A 27,833-nucleotide genomic window follows, 5' to 3' on the forward strand; every position below is an offset into this window, starting at 1 on the left:
TTCCAAATCATGTGGTCTCGGATGAAATGATTTAAAGAATAAAACCGGATGATAAATTTAGATTTCAAACGACGTGGTATTAAATGAAATGATTTAACCCAACAAATGAAATGATGAATTCAGATTCCAAATGACGTGGTATTAAATGAAATGACATAATATGAAATTAAATGATTTCAAGAACAAAACGGAATGTGATGCCTGCATAATTTTTATTATTGTTTTTTTGGGGGGGGGGGGTGAGGGGTTAGCATGTAGCGGGCAGCTAGAAAGTTTGACGGATGAAGGCCAAAATATGTTTAGAGGTTAAATAACGGGGGGAGAGGAAGTGCTGAATCAGGGTCTTGTCCACAATAAATTCGTCCAAAAAGGATGCTTATCATGTGTTTAAATTCCAACGCCGGCTTTAGTTTCAGCAGCTTCATTTTACGAAAGATAAGAGCAAAACTGAAGAAAATATGAACTTCTTTCGGTTTTTCTCTCATGCTCCGATTTCATTCAAACCATAGAAACAGTGAAATACGAATATAGGCCGAGATCTAAACAGTGGCGAAGCTAAGATATTTGGACCCTTGTACCAAAGCTTACCGATGATCCTAATCTATAGCACAGGAGCTCGTATCGTATAACTATTATATAGTACATGTATGACAGTTCAATTGTAAAGCAACGATACCAGCCCCTGTGATATCGTGTAAAAACATAATTCGTGGTCCCCTATCCTTTGCATGCTCTTGTTATATGGGAGCAACGCCTCTGAATCCAAAGCTTGTCTAATCTTGAAGCCGAATCAGCCATGCAGTCCCGCTACAGTAATCAACTCATCTTGGCATGTGCAACAATGTTACAAAGTGCAACCCGGACGAACATTTGCGACGACAGTCTCTCTCTCTCTCTCTCTCTCTCTCTCTCCTGCATGTTAGATCGATCGAACTTTCAGCATTATATTTCAGAGTCTTATAAAGTCATAGTTTTTTTTTAAAATTCACAGTATTACTTATTATACACCGAATGCATGATATGATCACGTTGACCTAGTTGTTGGTGTGATCAGCATCGCGTCAGCATAGCTGGCAAATATATGACACATTAAATTTCTCTGCGGATGTCGGATAAACTATATAGTACTAATGCTAATTTTTGTTTCTCCTTCGGTTCATACAGGCACAAAACATACAAATTAAAAAAGGGTCTTACCAAACAGCTTGCTGAAAATCGTAATGAAGAATGAAACATTTAATTACTCTGGTGTTTACTGGATTAAACCTTCTTGTTAACCTTGTGCAAAACTGTCCACGTACTTGAACACTGGTTTTGTCGTAAGAATTTCTCTAGACGTGTACTGCATGGGGACCAGATACCGCCAGCGACCACTTACCGCCAACGTCATATTTCTCGTGCTCACGTGCGCTTTTTTTACGTTCCTGCATAAAGATAGTTTTGCAAGGCCAGTTTCCTTCATTCCAGTGAAGAAAAATAATTTCCAGCTATAAAGGTAAGAAAAATATTACTGGTGAACTCCAGTGACCTAAATTCGATTATGTAAATATCATGGGGGGGGGGGTAATTTTTTTCCATAAATGTCACTTTAGTACATACGTAAGCTCTATGACAAAACAATTGGATATGGGACCTCAGATCCATGCAGACGACATTTCTAATGAAACGTTTTAAAAACTTTTATTCATCCATAAATGTATCCTCCAAGAATAAAATATCCACTTGAAAGTCATTGTTTATAATATACACACCAAAGGATCTCTCGAACTTACACTACTATGACCGCACCAACAAATGATGTAGCACAGCGTTCCTATACGAATGTAACTCTTGTCATGAGTTATTCCTAGTACAGGGGTCATCTCAAAACCATCTATTTTAAAAGTTCATCTTCAAAGTCAACTCTAGCCAGTTCCCATTGACATCATCCCAAACTGTCGCATTAAAATATCCAGATCTGAATACTTCCACATGTATAGAAGCAAAACCTTCAACATCTTTGATTACAACTTCATCATCTGCATCCAATTATTCTTGTGACAAGTGTGGATCTTACTTAGGTGGTAATCCATTAGTGAAGGAAGGCATTATTCCCGAAGCTTTGTCTGATCTTTTCCCCCCAGTACCTGCAAAGCCCCAAACAGCAAAAAGAAGATGCATCACTGAGGCAAGAGTGATAACTAGTGATAAATTTTATCAGCATCTTCTTAACAAAACTGAAGAAGAAAAGAGATTGAATGCAGGAAAATACAAAGAGAGGAAAGAAAGAAACAGAGAGAAGTAGAGAAAGAATATAAAGGAAAATACTATGGAAAGGGGAGAAAATCATCAAGCAAGAAAAAAAAGAACGATGTATGTGGGATATGTAACAAGGCCGAACCACCTACTATTGATGATAAGTCAAATGTAAATTGGATTTGCTGTGACTTATGTGAGAAATGGTACCACCTGGCCTGTGTTGGTTTAACAGATGAGGAAAATGTTGATGAAACTTACTTTATTTGTACCTACTGCTCTACAAAATCAAATTAAATTGAAGGAAATGCACATTTAATACATGTTTCAATTGACAATTTAAATGTTCATTTTTTACTTTTTGTTAACTTGTTTGTAAACTACTGGAGGAAAGAGAGGGAGCCTTTGGAATATAGAATTTATCGGTATGTGCAACCTACAAATATATACAACCCTCTCTCTCTCTCTCTCTCTCTCTCTATATATATATAAAGCTGTTTTAAGCTTTCCAATCACTGATAATGAAGATGTAATTCTTAAATGATGAAGAAAAGATTAAGTTTTTAAGAAGTTATACGTACAAAGCAAATAATTACTGTAAGTGTAAGTGGTGTATATGATATCGACTTTAAGTTTTAAATAAAATAAGGTTTTGATACAAACCCTATTATGATGCTGGGCCCGGTATCACTAAACATCTTAAGTGTGATTTTCGACTCAAATTTTGAGATTTTCCTCAATATTTGAGATTTTTTTCAAATCCGGTTTCACAATGCACAAATGAGAAAAATCTAAACTCAAAGTTGAGAACTGTCCTCATTTATCTGAGGTTATGGTTATGCTCCCTCAAGTGGAGACGCTCAAATATGGCGCTTGAACGACGTTATCGTCGACGTCATCAAAGGATTCGATTAGAAAGGAGAATTATAAGGGATAGAGGTAACCCAATGGACGTCGATGACACTGTTTTGTTCGCTCGCTATAGATTTACCAGGCTTACCATTTTATTCATCTTAAATACTGTTACTGAAAAACTTGATTCGGCTTTTACGAAGCGGAGCATGGCGTTACCACCCCTCCACAAGGTGCTTGTGGCCTTACGCTTTTTCGCCACTGGCGCTCACTTCAGGCTCATCGGAGAGTCGTTGGGTGTGAGTGTAGCCAGTGTAAGCAGATGCATATTTGAAGTGGCAAGAGCATTAGTGAGACAGGCAAAGAAGTTCATAGAATTTCCCAGGCATGAGGCATCATCAGTTGTCAAGCAGGGGTTTTACAGGATTTCTGGTAAGGTATTTTCCATTTATTTTATTTTACTCAAAAAATTTTCAACAAAACGTTATTCGTGTTCATTATTAGCAGCATCCGCTCCATATACGTCATATGGCCATGACCCCTAGTAAAAACAGCTGATAATGTCGGATAATGAAGTGCCGTCAAACATGCGGCCAGCGGGATGGTTTTAATTGGCCCGCCAGAGCTCTAACAGCTATAAACTCTTTGCTTTTGAGTTTTCTGCTGCAGATCTCGACATCAAGAAAAAAAAAAACAGTGACCAATGGTATAAAATAGGTTGGACATTACTGTGATAGATTTTGCACAGAAAGAAACAATGCCATATTATTTATTCAGTTATTACTACGAAGCCTGCAATATGTGTTATTCGGTTACAAAGTAAACGAGTTAACTATAGGTAGGAATGTGCGATTAAAAAATAAATTATGTTAATACGTTTATACGGGCTTGACGGAATTGTTGTCAATATTATTATTAGTAATTAAATTAATTATTTATAAAATGTCAACATAGGATCCCTGATAATGAAATATTCATAGCACTTACACCAGAATAGTAACACTACATGTATACAAACATACAGGCGACACATTGTCCTTTTCTGTATATATATATATATATATATATATATATATATATATAAACAAATTTGTAATACAAAATTTATTCAATTTTTGAGATTATCAAACATGGTGGAATAAATCACATTTGATGCTTGAAAGTTACATTAATATGTATCTTTAATACATCACATTTTATGATACATGCAGACATTTGTGACAAATAACAAAGACAAATTAAAGATAAATAATTATAGTTTATTTCAAAAATTGAGTAATATAATGTAAGGCATTCATTAATGTAGTATCATAACACAATTTCATTTGTTAAAGGATATCTTATAGATTTTGATTAACTATACCAGTGAAGCGAATATAGTAGATAATTTATATACTTATAATCATAGATGTTCATAGAAGTGAATAGGCATGATTATATGTATAATAAAATGTCAAAATCAAGATGAAATTGGTCACTTTAGCAACAGGAATTAAAATTCAAATTCACATATACAATGTTCATGAAAAGTTAGGCTAATTATCAAAAAAATTTGGGTAAAGAATTTAGTACTTGATGCTTTCAATATGATTTAATCCATTATATTATTTGAGTTAGCTATCATTATGCAACACTTGACCCATTTCTGAACTGGTAATTTATCATGTAGATTAACATAATTCGTTTTTTTTTTAAATTTCATAATAAACAAGAAAGTGACAACAAAATAATTTATTGCAGCATATACTGGATGTCCATAATATCAAATATTTTAAAAATAATTTATTTATTTTAATTGCAGGATTTCCAAATGTTATAGGGGCAGTAGATGGCACATTCATCAGGATTCAGGCCCCAAGTTCTAATGAACAGGATTATGTAAACAGAAAAGGATTTCATTCACTAAATGTACAGGTAATTAATAAAGGAGGAACATAGAGTGTAAGAGACACTTGGCCCCACAATTTACAAACATTATAATTGAAACTGCAATTATCAATAAATTGAACTAGTATGGGAAATTGGGAAATACACATAAAACATGGAAAGATAATTTATAAACTGTAATAAAGTTTGTGTTATCCTCCAAATCACATTATTTATTGGATTACAGGTACATTAAAAATGTAATATTTGTTATTATGTACATGTCAAATTTGTGAATTTAAATTGTAAATAAAGGACAATTAAAATAGATATTGATATAACATTGTATGTGCGATTTTAAACTTAATATATTACTTTTCAGATGACCTGTGACTACAGATTCCAAATAACAAACTGTGTAGCAAAGTGGCCAGGCTCTGTTCATGACTCAAGGATGTTCCGGGAAAGTAAACTATGTACTGCATTTGAGAATGGTAATCAATGTGCATGGATTATATATATATATATATTTGTGCACAAAAATCATTTCATAATATTGTTTTATTTTTTAGTAATTTTTTACCAAATTACTGGTGGTTATGATGTAGGTATAAGTTCAAAAGCACAGTTCATCAAACAAAAGTAGTATTTCTTATTGTCATGTTGAAATTAGCCTGATATATGGATATGTATCTCCTGGACACAAAATATATCTAGATGATATTGGATTATATAAATCATTGATCATAGGTATGGTGGTTGTATATTATGTAATCATACTGAGAAGCTGTCATTCAAAATTACAATAATTTATCCTATCAAGAGCAAACAAAAATTATTTTTACCTATAATACATGTTACTAATACGATTTTTTTTAATATGATGATAATTTTAGGTGTTAAATTTAATTTTGCTCAAATTTACCTTTTAATATCAAATATTAAATTTCAATTTTCAATAAAATAACCGATACTATATATCTGATATATAATTACTAATATTTTCAGGTAAATATGATGGATTTCTACTTGGTGACTCTGGCTATCCTTGTCGGAACTTCCTTATGACACCATACAATGCAGCTACCACAACTGCACAGAAGAAGTACAATGATGCCTTATGTAGAGCCAGAGTCGTTATAGAACAAACATTTGGCATCCTAAAGAGGCGTTTCCCATGTTTGCATAATGGAATGAGAGTTTCTCCTGATAAAGCTACCTTATACACATTGACCTGTGTTGTTCTTCATAACATAGGCATATACAAGGGGGACATCATTCCAGCTGATGATTTAATTGCAGATAATGAAGAAATATTTAATATTAATGATCCAGGGGATGGAAATGCTTTGCGTGATTATATATGCAGGACATATTTTTCATGAATTATTTTCTTTTAATTCATTTCCTAATTTAACTCTTCTATTATAGGTTTATTATTATATAATTGAAGACAATTCAGTATAAATATATGCAAAAAGCAAAAAATACATTATCACATTTATAACATACAGATGCACTGAAGACAATTATTAGATTATTTATTGTTCAATGAAACACATCTGAGTTGCTTGTTGAAGGAGAATTTCCTTTTTCAAAATAAGAATTTCATTTTTAAGGCTTAAATTTGCATCCAATTTTATAAACATTTCTTTCTCCTTCTGTAATTTAGTAATTTCCAAATCTAGTTTTATAATCTCTTTTTCAAGCTTTATGGTTTCCAATTCAATTTTTTTGTTTTCCAGTTTTAAGTTCTCCTCTTCCACATCTGCATATTTATATGTTGTTTTAAATCTTTTGTTTCCTTGACGTACTGATACGATGGACACTGAATCTGGAAAGAAAATAATGTTGATGTGAATGAATGGAAACATATGAATAGGTTTTTAATTTTTTTTATTAATATGTGTGTTGAAAGGTAAATCAACATAGGACATAACAATTAGGTCAGATTATTTACACACTCCCACTGCATCAAATAAGGTAGTTGAAATATGGTAGGAAATTTATGTAATATTCTAATAAAATAATTCTTGAAAAAACATAATATTACCAATTTATTACCATGATTGTGAAATTAGTGTATTTATAATGTCAATATGTTTCATAATTATATACCAACATTCATTGAAATAATGAAAATCTGCTTCATATAGATTATAATAATATTTAAAACTATACTATGATAGAAACATACTGATATTGAATATTGTGGATGAATATCTTTTAGTGTCCTTGAGCTTTGGTAAGGGTGTGGTATAGAAGCAAACTTATTTTGCAAAAATCTTAATTTTATAACATTTTAGATTTCGTTATATTTTGAAACATTTGCTAAATATTTTCGTTAGTATAGTATCAGTTTTGATATTTTAATCAGTGGTAAAACAGTAAACATTTATTAGTTTTACTTGATGATAATGATTGATTGCTTGGTCCTGGCAATGGTTCAGATGTTACCTGCATGCCAGAACATTTAATTTTTCCCACCTCCTCCTCAAGATTTTCCACTGAAAGAAAAAGATGGATAAAAAATGTATTTAAAATCAATATTCTCTTGAAAAAATGACTATGATATGAAAATATTAATTTTATTAGATGTCATAATTTATGCAATGTATTTACAATTGGTATACATGATATAATTATTTTCAAAATGGACAAATACTATAATTAATATAATTAATTTGATGATAGATTATGATCATTACAATTGTATTTCACAATATGATGATACCATAATAAATATAATTCTTATGTATGATAAAATTGTATTCACATTTTCTATTTAAATCTCATCACTTGTTAATAATGGTATAAATACATGTAGTATGTACCAAATAGTATTGATTTTATCAGTGACTGTTAATTAATTAAATAAATTTTTTAACTTTTCTCATGAGTGGAACATGAGAATATAAATGGAAATTGTAATATGTTATAGTAATTATGATACAATTACCATATATATGGATGTGCACTGAACATATAGTTTACCTTCCGTATCTAGACATGCATACAGGCCACACATTTGTGGCCTTCCACCAAGTTGCTCCAAAAGAAGCTGTTGGCTTAGTGGTGGATCACTAGGTTTTGGCCCTCCTCCAGTTTGTGGCGTTTTAATTCCATCTAGCCTCTCTTTGGCTAAAAATTATATAATGAATAAGTTATTTGAAATTACGGACTATCTAACCAAAACAATATTTCAGGACTTGAAAAATTTAATGATAAAATTCAATTTTAATTATTTTTTTTTACAAAGATATTGTAATAATTGTCTGAACCAACACTCCTTAATGCAAAAGTGATGTACTATATACTGTCGGTAAAGTAGATTGATCATTTTTTTTAAATATGTTTTGGAGGGTGAATTATAGTAATTGGTGAGAACAAAATATTATTTTTTTGCAGAATCATTGTAACATGCATATACCCAATACAACCCCTAAGTAGTTAAATAAAAATTAATTACTTAAATTGTATGCACCATTAAAGTCCATAACATTAGATGTATAATAAATATGTTCTGGTTCAATAAATTCATTCCATAATATTGGTTTTGCTCTTAATTTTTTATGTTCAATTACCTCTTTGCTTTATGTTGTCATATTGCTTTCTGCACTGAAGTACAGTTCTTGGCTCTGAGGAAATGCTAAAAGAGGGAACAAAATTTATTACGATATTGACCTTAAGATGTATCTTGATTGATTGTTTAAAGTACTTATAAATGTTACACTAACTATGATTATATTTCCATGATGAAGTTGTAATAAATTAATAGTCAAATATATAATCATGAATAATAATCAATGGCAAATTTTTAAATTAAAAATTCTAGATAATTTTACTTTATGATTCCAGTAATACAGTAACATCTCTCTTGAAAGACCAATCCTTCTACCAGTGAAATATGATCACTCAAGACAGGTGTTATCTCTTAACAAGCTATTACTTACTATATAATTATTTAATCTTTTCATCAAGAATATGCTTTTCCATGACAGGCGGTCTCACATAGCAATGGTCATAATATACAGGTTTTACTGTATTAATATTGGCAACTCTTGTACAGATAAAATAACATTTAAAAAATATGATCTATTGTTAATTGAATAATATGGTATAGTAACATCCTACAATATGGCCGGTCAATTGGTATTGAAATATTCAAGGCTTGATGTAATTTTCTGCAAATTGTCAACTTTTGTATGCTTATCATTTGTAAACTGGATGGCCATGAGTTATTAATTTAGCTTTACTAGTTTTAATTATTGTAAATGCTTGAATTGCTAATGTGTATGCTAAGTTAAAAATGCACAGATGAATTGCACTATTTCAAAACAAGTCAATACCCATGTGCTCACATATAATCTGTATATCCTTAAAATCAATATTACATGTATTTTTCATTATAACACCTTTTTTTTTTTTAAATTAAAGTCGATGATATGTGTTCCTATCCACGACAAATACAGAAAAAGATGAATATGGCGATACCGTAGAACCCGCAATATCACAGGAAGCAATTACACTGTTAATTTTAGTAATTGACCTATGTAACTGATACCCATTTTCGAGTCAACACATACACATACATCTGGTAATATCATAATTTAGTCAATTATAGTAAGTTTCAATAAGCGATAAATTATATTTAGTTTTTAAAATGTTGGAATAATCCTTACGCATTAACAGCATCTGCAACTTCAACCCAGGCCCGTTCCTTGTCATAGTGTGTAACTCCACCCACCGCACCACAACCTTTTAGTTTTCCAAAAAGAACCTTTTCCCTTTCTAAAACACTCTGAACAAGTAAAATTTTTTCCTTTTCGGTCCAATTCCCTGATCTTTTCATATTTTCTTTGTGCTCCATAACTGACATCTACCTAGAACAAGAAAACTCAAAGCAGACGACAATAATACTTACAGTTAGCGGGAGTTAGCACGCTAATCCATGGTGATGATCATATGCGTAACTTCCAAGGTAGAGAGTCTTCCGGTGTGGTCGCTTAAGATTGTAATAACCAATCTCAAACTTTGTCCTTAGTAGAGGATCCTCAAGTGTTGATATGAGGAAGCATAGTGAAACGGTACCTGAGAAAAATCTCAGCTCGGCAAAAACTCAACAGATCTGAGGTATAGAATTTCCTCAAACTAAGTAAGATGTTTAGTGAAATCGGGGCCAGGAGTTACACACTATGACAAGGAATGGGCCTGGGTTGAAGTTGCAGATGCTGTTAATGCGTAAGGATTATTCCAACATTTTAAAAACTAAATATAATTTATCGCTTATTGAAACTTACTATAATTGACTAAATTATGATATTACCAGATGTATGTGTATGTGTTGACTCGAAAATGGGTATCAGTTACATACGTCAATTACTAAAATTAACAGTGTAATTGCTTCCTGTGATATTGCGGGTTCTACGGTATCGCCATATTCATCTTTTTCTGTATTTGTCGTGGATAGGAACACATATCATCGACTTTAATTTAAAAAAAACAAGGTGTTATAATGAAAAATACATGTAATATTGATTTTAAGGATATACAGATTATATGTGAGCACATGGGTATTGACTTGTTTTGAAATAGTGCAATTCATCTGTGCATTTTTAACTTAGCATACACATTAGCAATTCAAGCATTTACAATAATTAAAACTAGTAAAGCTAAATTAATAACTCATGGCCATCCAGTTTACAAATGATAAGCATACAAAAGTTGACAATTTGCAGAAAATTACATCAAGCCTTGAATATTTCAATACCAATTGACCGGCCATATTGTAGGATGTTACTATACCATATTATTCAATTAACAATAGATCATATTTTTTAAATGTTATTTTATCTGTACAAGAGTTGCCAATATTAATACAGTAAAACCTGTATATTATGACCATTGCTATGTGAGACCGCCTGTCATGGAAAAGCATATTCTTGATGAAAAGATTAAATAATTATATAGTAAGTAATAGCTTGTTAAGAGATAACACCTGTCTTGAGTGATCATATTTCACTGGTAGAAGGATTGGTCTTTCAAGAGAGATGTTACTGTATTACTGGAATCATAAAGTAAAATTATCTAGAATTTTTAATTTAAAAATTTGCCATTGATTATTATTCATGATTATATATTTGACTATTCATTTATTATAATTACATCATGAAAATATAATCATAGTTAGTGTAACATTTATAAGTACTTTAAACAATCAATCAAGATACATCTTAAGGTCAATATCCTAATAAATTTTGTTCCCTCTTTTAGCATTTCCTCGGAGCGAAGAACTGTACTTCAGTGCAGAAAGCAATATGACAACATAAAGCAAAGAGGTAATTGAACATAAAAAATTAAGAGCAAAACCAATATTATGGAATGAATTTATTGAACCAGAACATATTTATTACATATCTAATGTTATGGACTTTAATGGTGCATACAATTTAAGTAATTAATTTTTATTTAACTACTTAGGGGTTGCATTGGGTATATGCATGTTACAATGATTCTGCAAAAAATTAATATTTTGTTCTCACCAATTACTATAATTCACCCTCCAAAACATATTTAAAAAAAATGATCAATCTACTTTACCGACAGTATATAGTACATCACTTTTGCATTAAGGAGTGTTGGTTCAGACAATTATTACAATATCTTTGTAAAAAAAAATAATTAAAATTGAATTTTATCATTAAATTTTTCAAGTCCTGAAATATTGTTTTGGTTAGATAGTCCGTAATTTCAAATAACTTATTCATTATATAATTTTTAGCCAAAGAGAGGCTAGATGGAATTAAAACGCCACAAACTGGAGGAGGGCCAAAACCTAGTGATCCACCACTAAGCCAACAGCTTCTTTTGGAGCAACTTGGTGGAAGGCCACAAATGTGTGGTCTGTATGCATGTCTAGATACGGAAGGTAAACTATATGTTCAGTGCACATCCATATATATGGTAATTGTATCATAATTACTATAACATATTACAATTTCCATTTATATTCTCATGTTCCACTCATGAGAAAAGTTAAAAAATTTATTTAATTAATTAACAGTCACTGATAAAATCAATACTATTTGGTACATACTACATGTATTTATACCATTATTAACAAGTGATGAGATTTAAATAGAAAATGTGAATACAATTTATCATACATAAGAATTATATTTATTATGGTATCATCATATTGTGAAATACAATTGTAATGATCATAATCTATCATCAAATTAATTATATTAATTATAGTATTTGTCCATTTTGAAAATAATTATATCATGTATACCAATTGTAAATACATTGCATAAATTATGACATCTAATAAAATTAATATTTTCATATCATAGTCATTTTTTCAAGAGAATATTGATTTTAAATACAATTTTTATCCATCTTTTTCTTTCAGTGGAAAATCTTGAGGAGGAGGTGGGAAAAATTAAATGTTCTGGCATGCAGGTAACATCTGAACCATTGCCAAGACCAAGCAATCAATCATTATCATCAAGTAAAACTAATAAATGTTTACTGTTTTACCACTGATTAAAATATCAAAACTGATACTATACTAACGAAAATATTTAGCAAATGTTTCAAAATATAACGAAATCTAAAATGTTATAAAATTAAGATTTTTGCAAAATAAGTTTGCTTCTATACCACACCCTTACCAAAGCTCAAGGACACTAAAAGATATTCATCCACAATATTCAATGTCAGTATGTTTCTATCATAGTATAGTTTTAAATATTATTATAATCTATATGAAGCAGATTTTCATTATTTCAATGAATGTTGGTATATAATTATGAAACATATTGACATTATAAATACGCTAATTTCACAATCATGGTAATAAATTGGTAATATTATGTTTTTTCAAGAATTATTTTATTAGAATATTACATAAATTTCCTACCATATTTCAACTACCTTATTTGATGCAGTGGGAGTGTGTAAATAATCTGACCTAATTGTTATGTCCTATGTTGATTTACCTTTCAACACACATATTAATAAAAAAAATTAAAAACCTATTCATATGTTTCCATTCATTCACATCAACATTATTTTCTTTCCAGATTCAGTGTCCATCGTATCAGTACGTCAAGGAAACAAAAGATTTAAAACAACATATAAATATGCAGATGTGGAAGAGGACTTAAAACTGGAAAACAAAAAAATTGAATTGGAAACCATAAAGCTTGAAAAAGAGATTATAAAACTAGATTTGGAAATTACTAAATTACAGAAGGAGAAAGAAATGTTTATAAAATTGGATGCAAATTTAAGCCTTAAAAATGAAATTCTTATTTTGAAAAAGGAAATTCTCCTTCAACAAGCAACTCAGATGTGTTTCATTGAACAATAAATAATCTAATAATTGTCTTCAGTGCATCTGTATGTTATAAATGTGATAATGTATTTTTTGCTTTTTGCATATATTTATACTGAATTGTCTTCAATTATATAATAATAAACCTATAATAGAAGAGTTAAATTAGGAAATGAATTAAAAGAAAATAATTCATGAAAAATATGTCCTGCATATATAATCACGCAAAGCATTTCCATCCCCTGGATCATTAATATTAAATATTTCTTCATTATCTGCAATTAAATCATCAGCTGGAATGATGTCCCCCTTGTATATGCCTATGTTATGAAGAACAACACAGGTCAATGTGTATAAGGTAGCTTTATCAGGAGAAACTCTCATTCCATTATGCAAACATGGGAAACGCCTCTTTAGGATGCCAAATGTTTGTTCTATAATGACTCTGGCTCTACATAAGGCATCATTGTACTTCTTCTGTGCAGTTGTGGTAGCTGCATTGTAAGGTGTCATAAGGAAGTTCCGACAAGGATAGCCAGAGTCACCAAGTAGAAATCCATCATATTTACCTGAAAATATTAGTAATTATATATCAGATATATAGTATCGGTTATTTTATTGAAAATTGAAATTTAATATTTGATATTAAAAGGTAAATTTGAGCAAAATTAAATTTAACACCTAAAATTATCATCATATTAAAAAAAATCGTATTAGTAACATGTATTATAGGTAAAAATAATTTTTGTTTGCTCTTGATAGGATAAATTATTGTAATTTTGAATGACAGCTTCTCAGTATGATTACATAATATACAACCACCATACCTATGATCAATGATTTATATAATCCAATATCATCTAGATATATTTTGTGTCCAGGAGATACATATCCATATATCAGGCTAATTTCAACATGACAATAAGAAATACTACTTTTGTTTGATGAACTGTGCTTTTGAACTTATACCTACATCATAACCACCAGTAATTTGGTAAAAAATTACTAAAAAATAAAACAATATTATGAAATGATTTTTGTGCACAAATATATATATATATATAATCCATGCACATTGATTACCATTCTCAAATGCAGTACATAGTTTACTTTCCCGGAACATCCTTGAGTCATGAACAGAGCCTGGCCACTTTGCTACACAGTTTGTTATTTGGAATCTGTAGTCACAGGTCATCTGAAAAGTAATATATTAAGTTTAAAATCGCACATACAATGTTATATCAATATCTATTTTAATTGTCCTTTATTTACAATTTAAATTCACAAATTTGACATGTACATAATAACAAATATTACATTTTTAATGTACCTGTAATCCAATAAATAATGTGATTTGGAGGATAACACAAACTTTATTACAGTTTATAAATTATCTTTCCATGTTTTATGTGTATTTCCCAATTTCCCATACTAGTTCAATTTATTGATAATTGCAGTTTCAATTATAATGTTTGTAAATTGTGGGGCCAAGTGTCTCTTACACTCTATGTTCCTCCTTTATTAATTACCTGTACATTTAGTGAATGAAATCCTTTTCTGTTTACATAATCCTGTTCATTAGAACTTGGGGCCTGAATCCTGATGAATGTGCCATCTACTGCCCCTATAACATTTGGAAATCCTGCAATTAAAATAAATAAATTATTTTTAAAATATTTGATATTATGGACATCCAGTATATGCTGCAATAAATTATTTTGTTGTCACTTTCTTGTTTATTATGAAATTTAAAAAAAAACGAATTATGTTAATCTACATGATAAATTACCAGTTCAGAAATGGGTCAAGTGTTGCATAATGATAGCTAACTCAAATAATATAATGGATTAAATCATATTGAAAGCATCAAGTACTAAATTCTTTACCCAAATTTTTTTGATAATTAGCCTAACTTTTCATGAACATTGTATATGTGAATTTGAATTTTAATTCCTGTTGCTAAAGTGACCAATTTCATCTTGATTTTGACATTTTATTATACATATAATCATGCCTATTCACTTCTATGAACATCTATGATTATAAGTATATAAATTATCTACTATATTCGCTTCACTGGTATAGTTAATCAAAATCTATAAGATATCCTTTAACAAATGAAATTGTGTTATGATACTACATTAATGAATGCCTTACATTATATTACTGGGGGCCCCGAGTGGCCGAGTGGTCTAAAGCGCTCTTCGTTACGGATCACTGCCATCTCACCTCTGTCTGCGGCGGTTCGAGTCTAAGATTCAGCCAATGTGGGTATGTGAGAAAGCTTGCCAGTAGTTTCTCGAGGGTCGGTGGTTCTTTCCGGGGCTTTCCCGGGTTCTTCCTCCACCATTAATACTGGCCGCCATGTATAGCCTATCGTGTGCTGAAAAATGGCGTTAAACCCCACAACAACAACAACAACATTATATTACTCAATTTTTGAAATGAACTATAATTATTTATCTTTAATTTGTCTTTGTTATTTGTCACAAATGTCTGCATGTATCATAAAATGTGATGTATTAAAGATACATATTAATGTAACTTTCAAGCATCAAATGTGATTTATTCCACCATGTTTGATAATCTCAAAAATTGAATAAATTTTGTATTACAAATTTGTTTATATATATATATATATATATATATATACAGAAAAGGACAATGTGTCGCCTGTATGTTTGTATACATGTAATGTTACTATTCTGGTGTAAGTGCTATGAATATTTCATTATCAGGGATCCTATGTTGACATTTTATAAATAATTAATTTAATTACTAATAATAATATTGACAACAATTCCGTCAAGCCCGTATAAACGTATTAACATAATTTATTTTTTAATCGCACATTCCTACCTATAGTTAACTCGTTTACTTTGTAACCGAATAACACATATTGCAGGCTTCGTAGTAATAACTATGAATAAATAATTTGGCATTGTTTCTTTCTGTGCAAAATCTATCACAGTAATGTCCAACCTATTTTATACCATTGGTCACTGTTTTTTTTTTTTTTCTTGATGTCGAGATCTGCAGCAGAAAACTCAAAAGCAAAGAGTTTATAGCTGTTAGAGCTCTGGCGGGCCAATTAAAATCATCCCGCTGGCCGCATGTTTGACGGCACTTCATTATCCGACATTATCAGCTGTTTTTACTAGGGGTCATGGCCATATGACGTATATGGAGCGGATGCTGCTAATAATGAACACGAATAACGTTTTGTTGAAAATTTTTTGAGTAAAATAAAATAAATGGAAAATACCTTACCAGAAATCCTGTAAAACCCCTGCTTGACAACTGATGCTGCCTCATGCCTGGGAAATTCTATGAACTTCTTTGCCTGTCTCACTAATGCTCTTGCCACTTCAAATATGCATCTGCTTACACTGGCTACACTCACACCCAACGACTCTCCGATGAGCCTGAAGTGAGCGCCAGTGGCGAAAAAGCGTAAGGCCACAAGCACCTTGTGGAGGGGTGGTAACGCCATGCTCCGCTTCGTAAAAGCCGAATCAAGTTTTTCAGTAACAGTATTTAAGATGAATAAAATGGTAAGCCTGGTAAATCTATAGCGAGCGAACAAAACAGTGTCATCGACGTCCATTGGGTTACCTCTATCCCTTATAATTCTCCTTTCTAATCGAATCCTTTGATGACGTCGACGATAACGTCGTTCAAGCGCCATATTTGAGCGTCTCCACTTGAGGGAGCATAACCATAACCTCAGATAAATGGGGACAGTTCTCAACTTTGAGTTTAGATTTTTCTCATTTGTGCATTGTGAAACCGGATTTGAAAAAAAATCTCAAATATTGAGGAAAATCTCAAAATTTGAGTCGAAAATCACACTTAAGATGTTTAGTGATACCGGGCCCTGGTTGTCATTGTGACGCATGCGCGATTCGTAATGTCGGTTTCCGTCAAAACTACCGAGATGATGACTATCGGTTGCGTTGGTTGCTAATTGTACGTGAAGTAGAATTTTCCTTTTGAAGAAAGTGAATTCTGCGGCATGAAATATGAATGTTTTGTTGTTATTATGCAGAAATAAATCATATCTCAATTTCTAATTGTCAATAACGGCACTGGCGGTAACTGGTACTGTCAATGCGAAAGAAGGGACTCGTTATTATGGTAACTTTACGTTATTCTGTAAGGCATGACTGTAAGTTTTTCATTACATTTTTCTTTTGAAATATTCGTAAAATACGTAGAGATTAATTGGATAGAATTATAACTTTCAAATATTTCTAATTATTAATAACGCGTTGAGAAACTTGGATAAAGTGGCGGTAACTGGTCCCTTGGCAGTACAGTATACAAAATGAAAAGGCAAATAATATGGATTTTTCTTCAGTCAAAAAGAAGTAAATAAACGCCAATTAGAAGTATATGTAATCCAGTGTTAAAAACTGAGACCCTTTATAGTCGGTACTGAACATAGACTTTGTATGACTTGTACTTTACCTTGTGATTGCATCCATCAGTGACCTGCTTGTCCTAAGTGAATATGCACAGGAAGTGCAGCTGTGCAGTAGGGAATACGTCATATAGTATTGTTTGAATGACTCTGATTAAAACCCGTTTTGTAAGCCAGACTACGAGTATGTTATTTTTAGACGGTAACGAAAGCAAATTGTTTTTTTGTTGTTGTTGTTGTTTTTAAGCTACTAAGCATATTCTAGTTACTTCCCTTTCTTAAACAATATCAAACTTGAGCATTGTTTGTGGCTTTCCAGCAAATAATATTTGCTTTGATTCCCATGTAAGGAAGGTAAACAGAAGTTCAATATATATATATATATATATATATATATATATATATATATATATATATATATATATATATATATATATATTTAACTGGAACAGATGAGTCTTCAGTGTAGTTAAAAATATAATGTATATTGCCTTAAAATGTCAGATTCCTGTAGTGTTATGATGACTTCAGTCTTTTCTGTCTGGATACAAGTTTGCAAATGACTGTTATTTTGTCTCATCAAAGAATTTCCCTTGACGTTGTGCGATGCTGGTGTCGTTCGTGATGAAGTCCAGTCCAGCTTTGCATTTCAGATATAGGACAAGTTTCTCTGTGCACTGTTCTGGTGTTTCTTTATATGTTCTCTCGTCGATGCCGTAGATTTCGATATTTTCAACTCGCGTGAATCGCTCCAGCTCATCATCTTTCATTCTGGATTCTTGTTTACAACACTCATATTTCTGATGGATTCTTTCTGAAATGAGTTATCCGCCTCCAATTTCTGCATCTCTCGACCCAACCTCTCATTGTATTCAAGGGTTCTCTTCTAAGTTTGCTTATTTCTGTTCTATTTTGCGAGTTCCGTTCTAAGCTCTTTTTTACAATCTCCCTCCTCCCCATCTCTCTCTCTCTCTCTCTCTCTCTCTCACACACACACACACACACACAGAATCAGGTACTTTCTTCGTGACGATTTAATTTCATTTTTCCAAGTACACTCTTATGTGGACATTCTTTCCATAATCTTAGCGAGCGCTCTTCTCCTTCTCATCTTTCTGGGGCTGGCTTATTGCAAACAGGGCTGTATAGTGCGATCACGGGCCCTAGGGTAAGAAACACCGGGAGTAGTGAAGGGGGATATTATAGCGTCAATGGGAATTAGCATTACAGACCCCCTTGGGAACATATAGCGTCAAGGGAAATTTAACATGGAGAAAAATCGTGGGAACATATAGCGTCAAGGGAAATTAACATGGAGAAAAATCGTGGGACTGTTGAGCGTCAAGGGGATTTGAACATGGGAATAGGAGACTGTATAGCGTCAAAGGAATTTAAACAGGGTGGGACTGTATAGCGTCAAGGGAAATGGAACATGGGATTTTTTTTTTAAAAAAAATAAAAAAAATAAGAAAGGGGTAGGCAATTCAAAGGCTATCTCTTTTCGAGAAATATGGGGGCCCTGAAAAGGGCCTTTGGGTTTTTCTTCTTCTTCTTTTAACTTCTTAACTTCTTCCACCATCCCCTTATTTTGTCCATCATTCCTTTCTTCTTTTTCTTTTCTGTTTCCGGCAGCCAGTCCGGGTGGCCCATGGCCCGGAACTTCTCTTGGATTTTCATCCAGTTTGTGTTCAGTTTTTCAAATTCATCCCTTTTTTTTCTATTTTCTTCTTCTTTTCTTTCTTTATACCATCTCTCTTTAATCTTCTTGACTTCTACCTCCATCACTTTTCTCATCAACTCCTCTCCTTTCCTCAGTCTTTCCTGGCCTCTCTCCACATAAGAGCACTCTGTCCCATGTGACATTTTTTCAAGAAAGCACCTGACTTTGCTTGCATTGTCAAGTGCTTCCTTTAGGCTTCCCACTCTGACATAGGTGGGATTTATCATACCTCTCAATCTTTTTTCCTCCTCTTCAATCATTCCTGCTATCACTTCTTTTGCTATGTTTAGACATTTAGCGTAGTCCAGGTACTCTGCTATCTTCCATTCTTTTTCCAGTCTCTCCACTACATAGATACCATCTATTATCCAGTTGTATATATGTACCAAATTGTTGAACAAGTCACTTACAACCACCATCTTCGTTTTTATTATTCCGTAGAATGGTTCGAACGACGAACGTGGTGGGTTATTATAGTGAAAGCGCGGACGTGATGGAAAACATCCCCTAAAAACATAAAATTAATCTTACCTAGATCATGACCCATCAACGCGCGTACGTGAAAGAAAACATCCCCACTTTTCTCATTTCATATAATCAAACCCAAACTATACTCTCCACATGCGCTAAGAAACAATAAAAAAACCTATAATCTACTATTCACACAAACATACCAGAGCTCTTACAAACACAAACACACAAACACATACACTTCCACTATTAATAAAGAGTTAGTGTTTATATTCACACTACTCTACCTACACACAATGGCAATTCGATCGTTATTTCTTTTCTGGAGTATTGGGGTAGCCCTGAAAAGGGCTGTTGGTTTTTTTTTTTGAACTCCTGATGCACCTATCTAATGGTTGCACCGTCCTGGCCTGGCGCCACACACGCATCTTCTTCCCCAGTCTTCTTTCACCTTTCTTCTGGGGAGCGCAGAGGGAGGATGATTCGCTTCAACACCCCAATCCTCTGTCTCGGGAATATTGAACGACATCCTCTCTTCTCTTTTCTTTTCCTCTTCTTCCCTCTCTCTTCTCTCCTCCTCTTCTTTTTTCATTCTTGCTTCTTCTATGATAGCCTCCGCTGATAGTTCGTTTACTATGCGCCTGGCATATTCCAGGTGCATCTGGAGTTCTAACAGTTTCACTGTTCTGCTATTCATTCTTCTGGCTGTGTTGATCAATCAACAAGGGTAGCTAGACTACCCAGCGAGTTTCAATTTATAGTGAAAGCGCGGACGTGATGGAAAACATCTCCCTAAAAACATAAAATTCATCTTAACTAGATCATGACCAAACAACGCGCGGACCTAAAAGAAACACTCACTCACTTTTTTATGCTACCCATCACTATTGTAAAATTTTTATAAATCACTTCAATAGACTATCCACATACGCAAAGCAATCCAATCTAACCCCAAATATACACCTCTAACAGCCAAAAAAAACAAACATCATTTTAATCTACTACCCCTACCAACTTACGTTAGCTCTTACAAACACAAACACACAAACACATACCCTCACATTTTTTATAAAAGAGTTAGTGTTTATTTTCACACTACTCTACCTACACACATTGGCAAATCGATCGTTATTTCTTTTCTAGAGTATTGGGTAGCCCTGAAAAGGGCTGGTGTTTTTTTGTTTTGCTATGGCATTCTTTTTTAGATTCTAAGAATGCGATGTCTTCTGAGGATAGACTTTCTGGCGATAGGTCTGCTTCTTCGGAAAGAGAAGAAGAACTCTTTAGTGTCGATACGGCAATCGACAAAGCCTCTGTCAGCTTCAGGTTGTTGCTGCTGTTGCTGTTGCTGCTGCTGTTGCTGCTGTCTCTGAAGTCTGTACTTCTCTGTCCATTCTTCTTTCTCCCTGTTCATTTCTTCTCTGAAGAGCTCTTCTATCAGGTCTTCAGTGATTTTTAACATTCTCACATTCTCTATTTCTTCTGGCTTCGGTATCAGACTGTGTCTGACCCTATGCAAATTCACGTAGGCTTCGTTGAGCTTAGCTAGTTTGGAGCACATCTTCTTAGGAGGATGAGTCGACAATGGATGGCTAGACTGGAAACAACCCCGGTTCTTAAAGTCAAAGCGCGGACGTGAAGGAAAACATCCCCCACACGGTTTTCGAGCCGCAACGTTTAGTGAGTTAAAGGAGAGGGATAGTAAGAAATCAAAGAGCATCAATCCAACATTCTTCTAGCTAAACAAAAGACAAAGACATTTTTTCAAAACACAACATTTTTTATTCAAAAATCACTTAACACTAAACAACAACATTTCTAACATTTTTTAACAATAATCCAACACTATAACATCAAACAATTTTTTTTCAAATCACAAACATTTTTTTCTCAATAGACAATCTACTTTGAACAGGGCTGACAACGTTGTGAATGAAATTGTGATTTCCACTGTTGGAAATCATTAGGCCATTGATGGACACTACGTTTCCTAGCTTGAGACAAAAGATAAGCATAATGGTCACAAAACCATCGATCTACTTTCACATCGTTTCTAGCAGAAGAACGAGGATCAAAATGAGTCACTAAATGTTCTAAGGAATAGCCCAGGCTGCGATGATGCAGAAAATACACACAGTATTGTCCACACACCAAGGAATCTGTGCCTTGTAATTTCACGTTATTGAATCGGGTGGTTTGAGCATTTCTTCTCATAAAGTCGATGATATCGTCTTCCAAAGGGGGCAATCCGTACGAATCGAAATATTCCACACATCCTTCTTGAGGAAAGTAGACGGCTACCCAGTGGGTTCCTGGGAGATGACTGTCGTCCGTGTTGATCACGTAAGCTTGATGGTCTTTAGGTTTGCGATGAGGGAGTTCATCTTTAGCACAGACGACAGGATTCCAAGAAGACGTATACGAACTGTGGTTCAAAAGGTAATAAAGTTCCCAGGTATCCATTTGTGTTGTTTTCTTCTTCACAGGTAATAATAAGTCGTCAATTCGATCCTGACTTTTTGCTTGAAAATGTCTGACGAATAAACGGTTATTCGTTCTGTTTCCTCACTCTGATTCAGGAGAGCTTCGATACGATGGATTTCTTGAGTGGTTAATGGTGGACAAGAATGTTCACGCAAGTCTTTATACCACTGGTGCAACACGTCTTTGTTTGAGATGAGACTCCAAGCTTCGTCCAGATACTCGTCCAATTTTTCTTCTTGACTTAACATCAGGCATTTATCGTGTTGAATTTGACTGGGATGATCGTTTTGACATCCATAACAATTTTTCTTGATCAATTCCGTCATTTTATCGACCAAGTGTTTGGCAAAACAGGAGACTAAATGGGCTTCTTGTTCTGGCCATCTCGACTTCATCATGATCACTTCTTCTTTTTCCACAGTCTCCTCATATTCCATCTTTAAAGTTTCTCCACTAGGCAAAGAGGGATAACAGTCTTCCATGGTTTTTAGTAATCTAGAATGACTTCTCTCAAACTGTTGATTTCTATGGTATTATCGAATTCTGCATACAGGATGACGTTCACTGTTACTGGTAGTTCTTTTGCAAACTGAAGTTCCACACGAATCTGGCCAGATTTTATAGGGTGGAAATGTCCCTCGTCGCTGCCTTGGTCTGGATTGAGATCGAAAGCCCACAAAGCATAGCCTCCTGCGTAATCTTTGTACTTAATACCGTGACTGGTGTTGGTTCCTAACTGACCCGTGGCTTCGTACAGGGACAAGTACGATCTCAAGTAATTGTTCTGGGTAAAGTTAGGCTCGAAAGGTCGGGTACACAAGGTCTTGCCATCGCGACTGACTTCGATCTTGGACACGTCAAAGTGTTTAAAGTTGAAAGGATTTTTTTCGAAGTGTCCGTTGAAGGCTTCATTCTCGACGATACCAAGGATCAAACGTTTGGGTAACTGTCCTTGGAACAAATGATCTTGGATCATGGATCGCTGTCCCTTGGGAATGGTGAAGGTTTTCACTTCCACGCGTCGTATGGGATACTTGGCAGTCGTTCTGCTCAATGTTTGACTGATGTCGTTACCCACTTTAGGTAACACTTCCACGCGTCGTACGTAGAGCCTGGCTTCCTCGATGACAGTTTTGCAAGCGTTATTACCTATCAAATGGAAAACGGCACTGCTACGATTCAGTCTCAGGCGGACATCCACTCCGTTCAGCAAATATTTCTCTTGCAACCACATGTCCAAATGCAAACGATCCATCAGTTCTAAACTTTTGTTTTCTATGATTCTGTCTCTTCGTTCTATAAATCCATCATTTCTTATTTTAGTTTTATCCTTTGTATCAATTTCGAATGTTTCAAACTCGTTAGCATCGTCAGCTTCCCATAGAACACAGGCATCGAGATGAGTGTTCTTGGCGTCTATTCCGTACGTCAAGAGATTTTCCAGGTACGCTCGATAAGGGTAAGTATCCATGCTGCTGCTGACTAGTTTGTTATTCAAGTACAAGTCCACTCCACTGAACAAGGAATGCATGAAATTGTTGACGGGAGCTATTACATCAGTATTTTCTAGGGTTGAATTGTCTTCTTCGACAACTTTGACTTTCAGGTACAAGTAACTGCTATTCAGATCGATGTAATCTTCGGGCTGTCCTTTGATTTCAAACTCGATGGGAGCTGAGGCTATCAATGAGGAGACGGGGTGAAATTCCACCCATTGGGATTCTTGCATCGTCATCATGGTGGGGGGCATGGCAAACAGATCCAGTTCCGTCTTGGAACAGGCGCAAGACTCTCGGTGCATCATTTTTGTTCTGTTCTTTCTCAATAATCGAAAACGTCTAAGTCTCGAACGATTCTTCTTTTCTTGGCCGTTCTTGCTTGAAGTCTGGTGAAAGGGTGTTTTCTTCGTCGTCTCTTTCTGCCTTGTCCTTGCTGAATGCCTGATTCGGTAGCGTGCAGGGCATTTATAGGTGTGTCTCGTCGGCCCAAAATGTCTTTGCCCGTTTGCAGCAAGACATTTTTGCCAGCCCTCATGAAGGCTTCTTTAGGGTTTTGTTTGTCGATGATGACATTTTGGAGAAATTCTTTGCCTTGCGTCAGTGCCGCATCTTTCAAGGCGTGCAATCCGCGTGTCACCATCGGTTTCAACACCGGGGCCACCGAACGAAAGGCCGATTTTAACATATCTCCTAAACCGTGTCCTCGCTGTCGAGCCACCCCTCGGTACACTGGATACATGACTTAAGAGTCGTGAGAGAACCGTTTTCGAAAATGGAGTTTCACCGTGACTTTTCCTTTGGTGAATGAAATATTTTGTCCCAGATCTCCTTTTATAGCAATGTTGACCGTGTCCAAATACGACTTGCTGACGGGTAAATAATGAGGATGGACAAATTCGCGGTGGACGTGGTAAGTGTTCCCACCTTCCTGGTCACTGGTCGTGGCAGAATCCACTTTGAAAGGAATGACACGCAGTAACGGCACGGAGGTGTGTCCCACTACGTTGTACTCCACCACATCGGAGTACACAAACATTAAATTCAGTCCTTGGTTCAGTTCTACCGGTTTTCCAAAAGCTTTGTAAAAATCCATATTACTGTTGATCTTGGGGCTCATATTGTTTGCGACCATTGTTGAATATCCACCCAAAATTTCAAACAAACTACCATTGAACCTGAAGGACAACAGATCAGTATCCTGAAATTTCATCAGTAAGCGACGAGCCACTTTATGGTACTCCAGGGTGACACTTTTTTTATTTTGATCAGGGCTTTGCCAAAGGCGAACTCGAACCTGTCCGCAATAGTGTCCACCAAATGTTGGCCACTAAAATAAAACCCTGCTGGAATTTTCACGGTGTAGATTTTGAAGGCTGGATTGCTGGCTTGTTTTGTGATCCCTGAAAACCCGATGTCAGTCATGACTTCTTGTAATTGTTGGTTCAGGATTTCGACCTCAAAAGTGTTTTGCTTTTCGGTGATGTTTTGGATTTGTGTAGGGTGAATCATTTCTACCAAAGCCACTTCCCAATGGGCTTCGTGATCTAAAGGGATGGCTTGAGGTAATTTGGCCGTGTAACAGCACAACGTGTTATTGGGAAACACCTCCATGGAACTGTCACTGGGTAAGGTTAAGTAAAATTGGTTTTCGTGACTCATAATTCCAGAGTTCTGTGGCTGTCCGAGGGGATATTATTGGACGTCAGAGGCGTGTCTCCGCCCAAAATGGGGTTCTGGTTGTGGTTGTTGTTGTTGGAGTGGTGACTGGCACTGGCACTGGACACAACGTTCCCGTTCGAGGAGAATTTCAGGGAGGGATTGGGAAGCAGGTAACCGATGCAACTGCTCAATAAAATGGTCCACAATTGTTTGTCTCCTTGTTGCAAACTCAAATTGGCAATGGCTGCCCCGATGACACAATACACCACGAAGATTTGGCAGAAAAAGACGATTTGCGTTTTAGGCACACGTTCTCCACACCACACCCACAAGGGTTGTTTTTGTAAATCTTGCACAGAAGAACTAGGGGAAGAAGGACTGGTCGACGTAGCTGCGTCTGATGTGTGAAAGGGCATGATGGTCACTTCTTCTTTTTATAGTCGATGACTTGCGAAGCGTCGATCCAAGAATCGAAACTGGGTGGATATCCTTTCCAACGTACTTTGACTTCTTTGACACGTCGTTTGCCCACTTTACGGGTTCTGCGTTCGAGAATGCGTTCGATGTCGTACACGTCGTCTTCTTTTTTGGTGACACGTTGTAACTCGGGCAAATAAAACGTTCCTTTGAGTACTTCTCCGTTCATGTCTTCCAATTTATAGATGGTAGGATGACGGCCATGCACTCGTCCAGTGACGCGAAACAATTCGGTCGTCCAGTTAGGTAAGTAACCTTTGTCGAAAGTGCGTTTGGTTTTGCCAATGCGCACCCAATCTCCTACGGCCAACTCTCCACTTTTCTTGGGGACAGCCCTCGTCGGGGACGTACCGAACAGGCGCTCGAACACCAGCACTTCGTTGTCGGGAGTCACGTCTTGCGGGGCACGTCCGATGCTTCGATGGTAAGATTGGTTGTACGCTTGCACCAGGTGCGGTAAGATGTCGATGTACTTCAGAGTGTGGTGATGCGTAAAATATTTCCACATGCGTTCTTTCAAAGTGCGTTGAAAACGTTCCACGATGCTGGCTTTGGTTTCGGGATTCTCGGTGGTAAAAAAATGAATGTCACGTTTCTTTAATTCTTTTTGGAAAGCTTGGTTCAGAAATTCGGTGCATTGTCCGTTTGCCATCGAAGAGGGTGACGACCGCTTTGTTTCAACACCCGTTGTAGGGCTCGCACTAACTCGCTGCTCGATTTGGAAGTCAAGGGCACGACCCAGGCAAATTTGGAAAAGACGTCGATGACACAAACAAATATTTGTAGCCACGATTGTAGCTGGCCAAATGAGAGACATCGGCTAAATCGGCTTGCCATTGATGATCGATGCCTTCCACTCGGGTGCGACTTCTGGCAAACTTGCGTCGAATGGGTTTGTGTAAAGTGTAGGTAGCTTGTTCTTGTAACCATCGTTGCACTTGAGGTAAACGGAGACTTTTCAGTCGAGTTTTGGCAGCACGATACAATTTTTGAACTCCTGCGTAACCTGCAGGATGCGAGGGATCGTAGTAAATGCTGGCTAAGACTTTTTCCATTTTTTGTGTGTTAATAAGTCACCCACTCTTCGGTGATGCTACTTTGGGTGGGTCGAAAGGGTGGTTTGGAAACGGATTTACGTGTCCGATGGGCTACGGGAGTAGAAGTCGAAGGTAGTGGTGGAGGTGGCAATGGAATGGCTTTGGTTTTCTTTTCTTTTTTCACTTCTGGTTTCCCTTCTTTCTTTTTCACTTCTGTCGAAGGAGGCGTGGACATCATCTTTTTAACCCAAGCTTTCATTTCTTCTCGTTGGGGTGTGGGGGACGGGGTCAACAAGGATGCTGCAATCTTACTCGAAATGGGAGCTGCTGACGGTGTTTGAAACACTTCGCGCATCTCTTCTTCCTCAGGCCTTTGTGGGGTAGCATCTCTGGTGACACTTGGGGATGGTAGTGGTGGTGGTAATGATGATGATGGTGCTGGACTTTTCATCAAGGTCTTAAAATCTTTCAGAGTGGGTAGAGCTGTTTCGTCTAAAGCTTTCTGGTGAAAGAGTTGCAGTCTTTGCAAGAGTTGACCGTACTTTTGCGATTTTTCTGTTTCGGACAAATCTTGGCGATCCAGCAAGGATTGCAATTCGTGTTGTAACTGGGACATCTCGCTCAAATTGGGATTGGGAGGTAAATGCGGGGTGCGTTGTTCTTGCCACCGATGGTATTCCATCCATCGTTTGTAAGGCACTAAAGCTAGTTTTCGTCCTTCCATGGGGTTGTCAGGGGTGAATTCTGAGATCTTGGGACTTCCGAGGGT

The 27,833-nt window shown here is 35.2% G+C and overlaps 1 protein-coding gene across 5 annotated transcripts in view; it reads right to left on the bottom strand.

The window, feature by feature from the left end:
* Positions 1–17,920, bottom strand: part of LOC149789294 (eIF-2-alpha kinase GCN2-like) — a 39,624-nt gene extending 21,704 nt beyond the window's left edge. Inside the window, exons 1-5 of one of the 5 annotated variants that reach the window (XM_089975498.1) lie at positions 17,765–17,920; positions 8,538–8,602; positions 7,948–8,094; positions 7,362–7,460; positions 6,491–6,787 (exon numbers count right to left, since the gene is read on the bottom strand). In XM_089975498.1, the coding sequence (XP_089831624.1) occupies positions 6,495–6,787; positions 7,362–7,460; positions 7,948–8,094; positions 8,538–8,602; positions 17,765–17,847 (687 nt within the window). In that variant the 5' untranslated portion in view covers positions 17,848–17,920 and the 3' untranslated portion in view covers positions 6,491–6,494. Of the gene's footprint in view, positions 1–6,490; positions 6,788–7,361; positions 7,461–7,947; positions 8,095–8,537; positions 8,603–9,635; positions 10,099–17,764 lie in introns of those variants that run through there. The other 4 variants (XM_089975497.1, XM_089975500.1, XM_089975496.1 and 1 more) reach the window with 4 other exon arrangements.
* Between the last annotated feature and the right edge of the window lie 9,913 nt (positions 17,921–27,833).

Source organism: Sinohyriopsis cumingii, chromosome 11, assembly GCF_028554795.1.
Source record: "Sinohyriopsis cumingii isolate HCF-2022 chromosome 11, ASM2855479v2, whole genome shotgun sequence".
NCBI lineage: Eukaryota > Metazoa > Mollusca > Bivalvia > Unionida > Unionidae > Sinohyriopsis > Sinohyriopsis cumingii.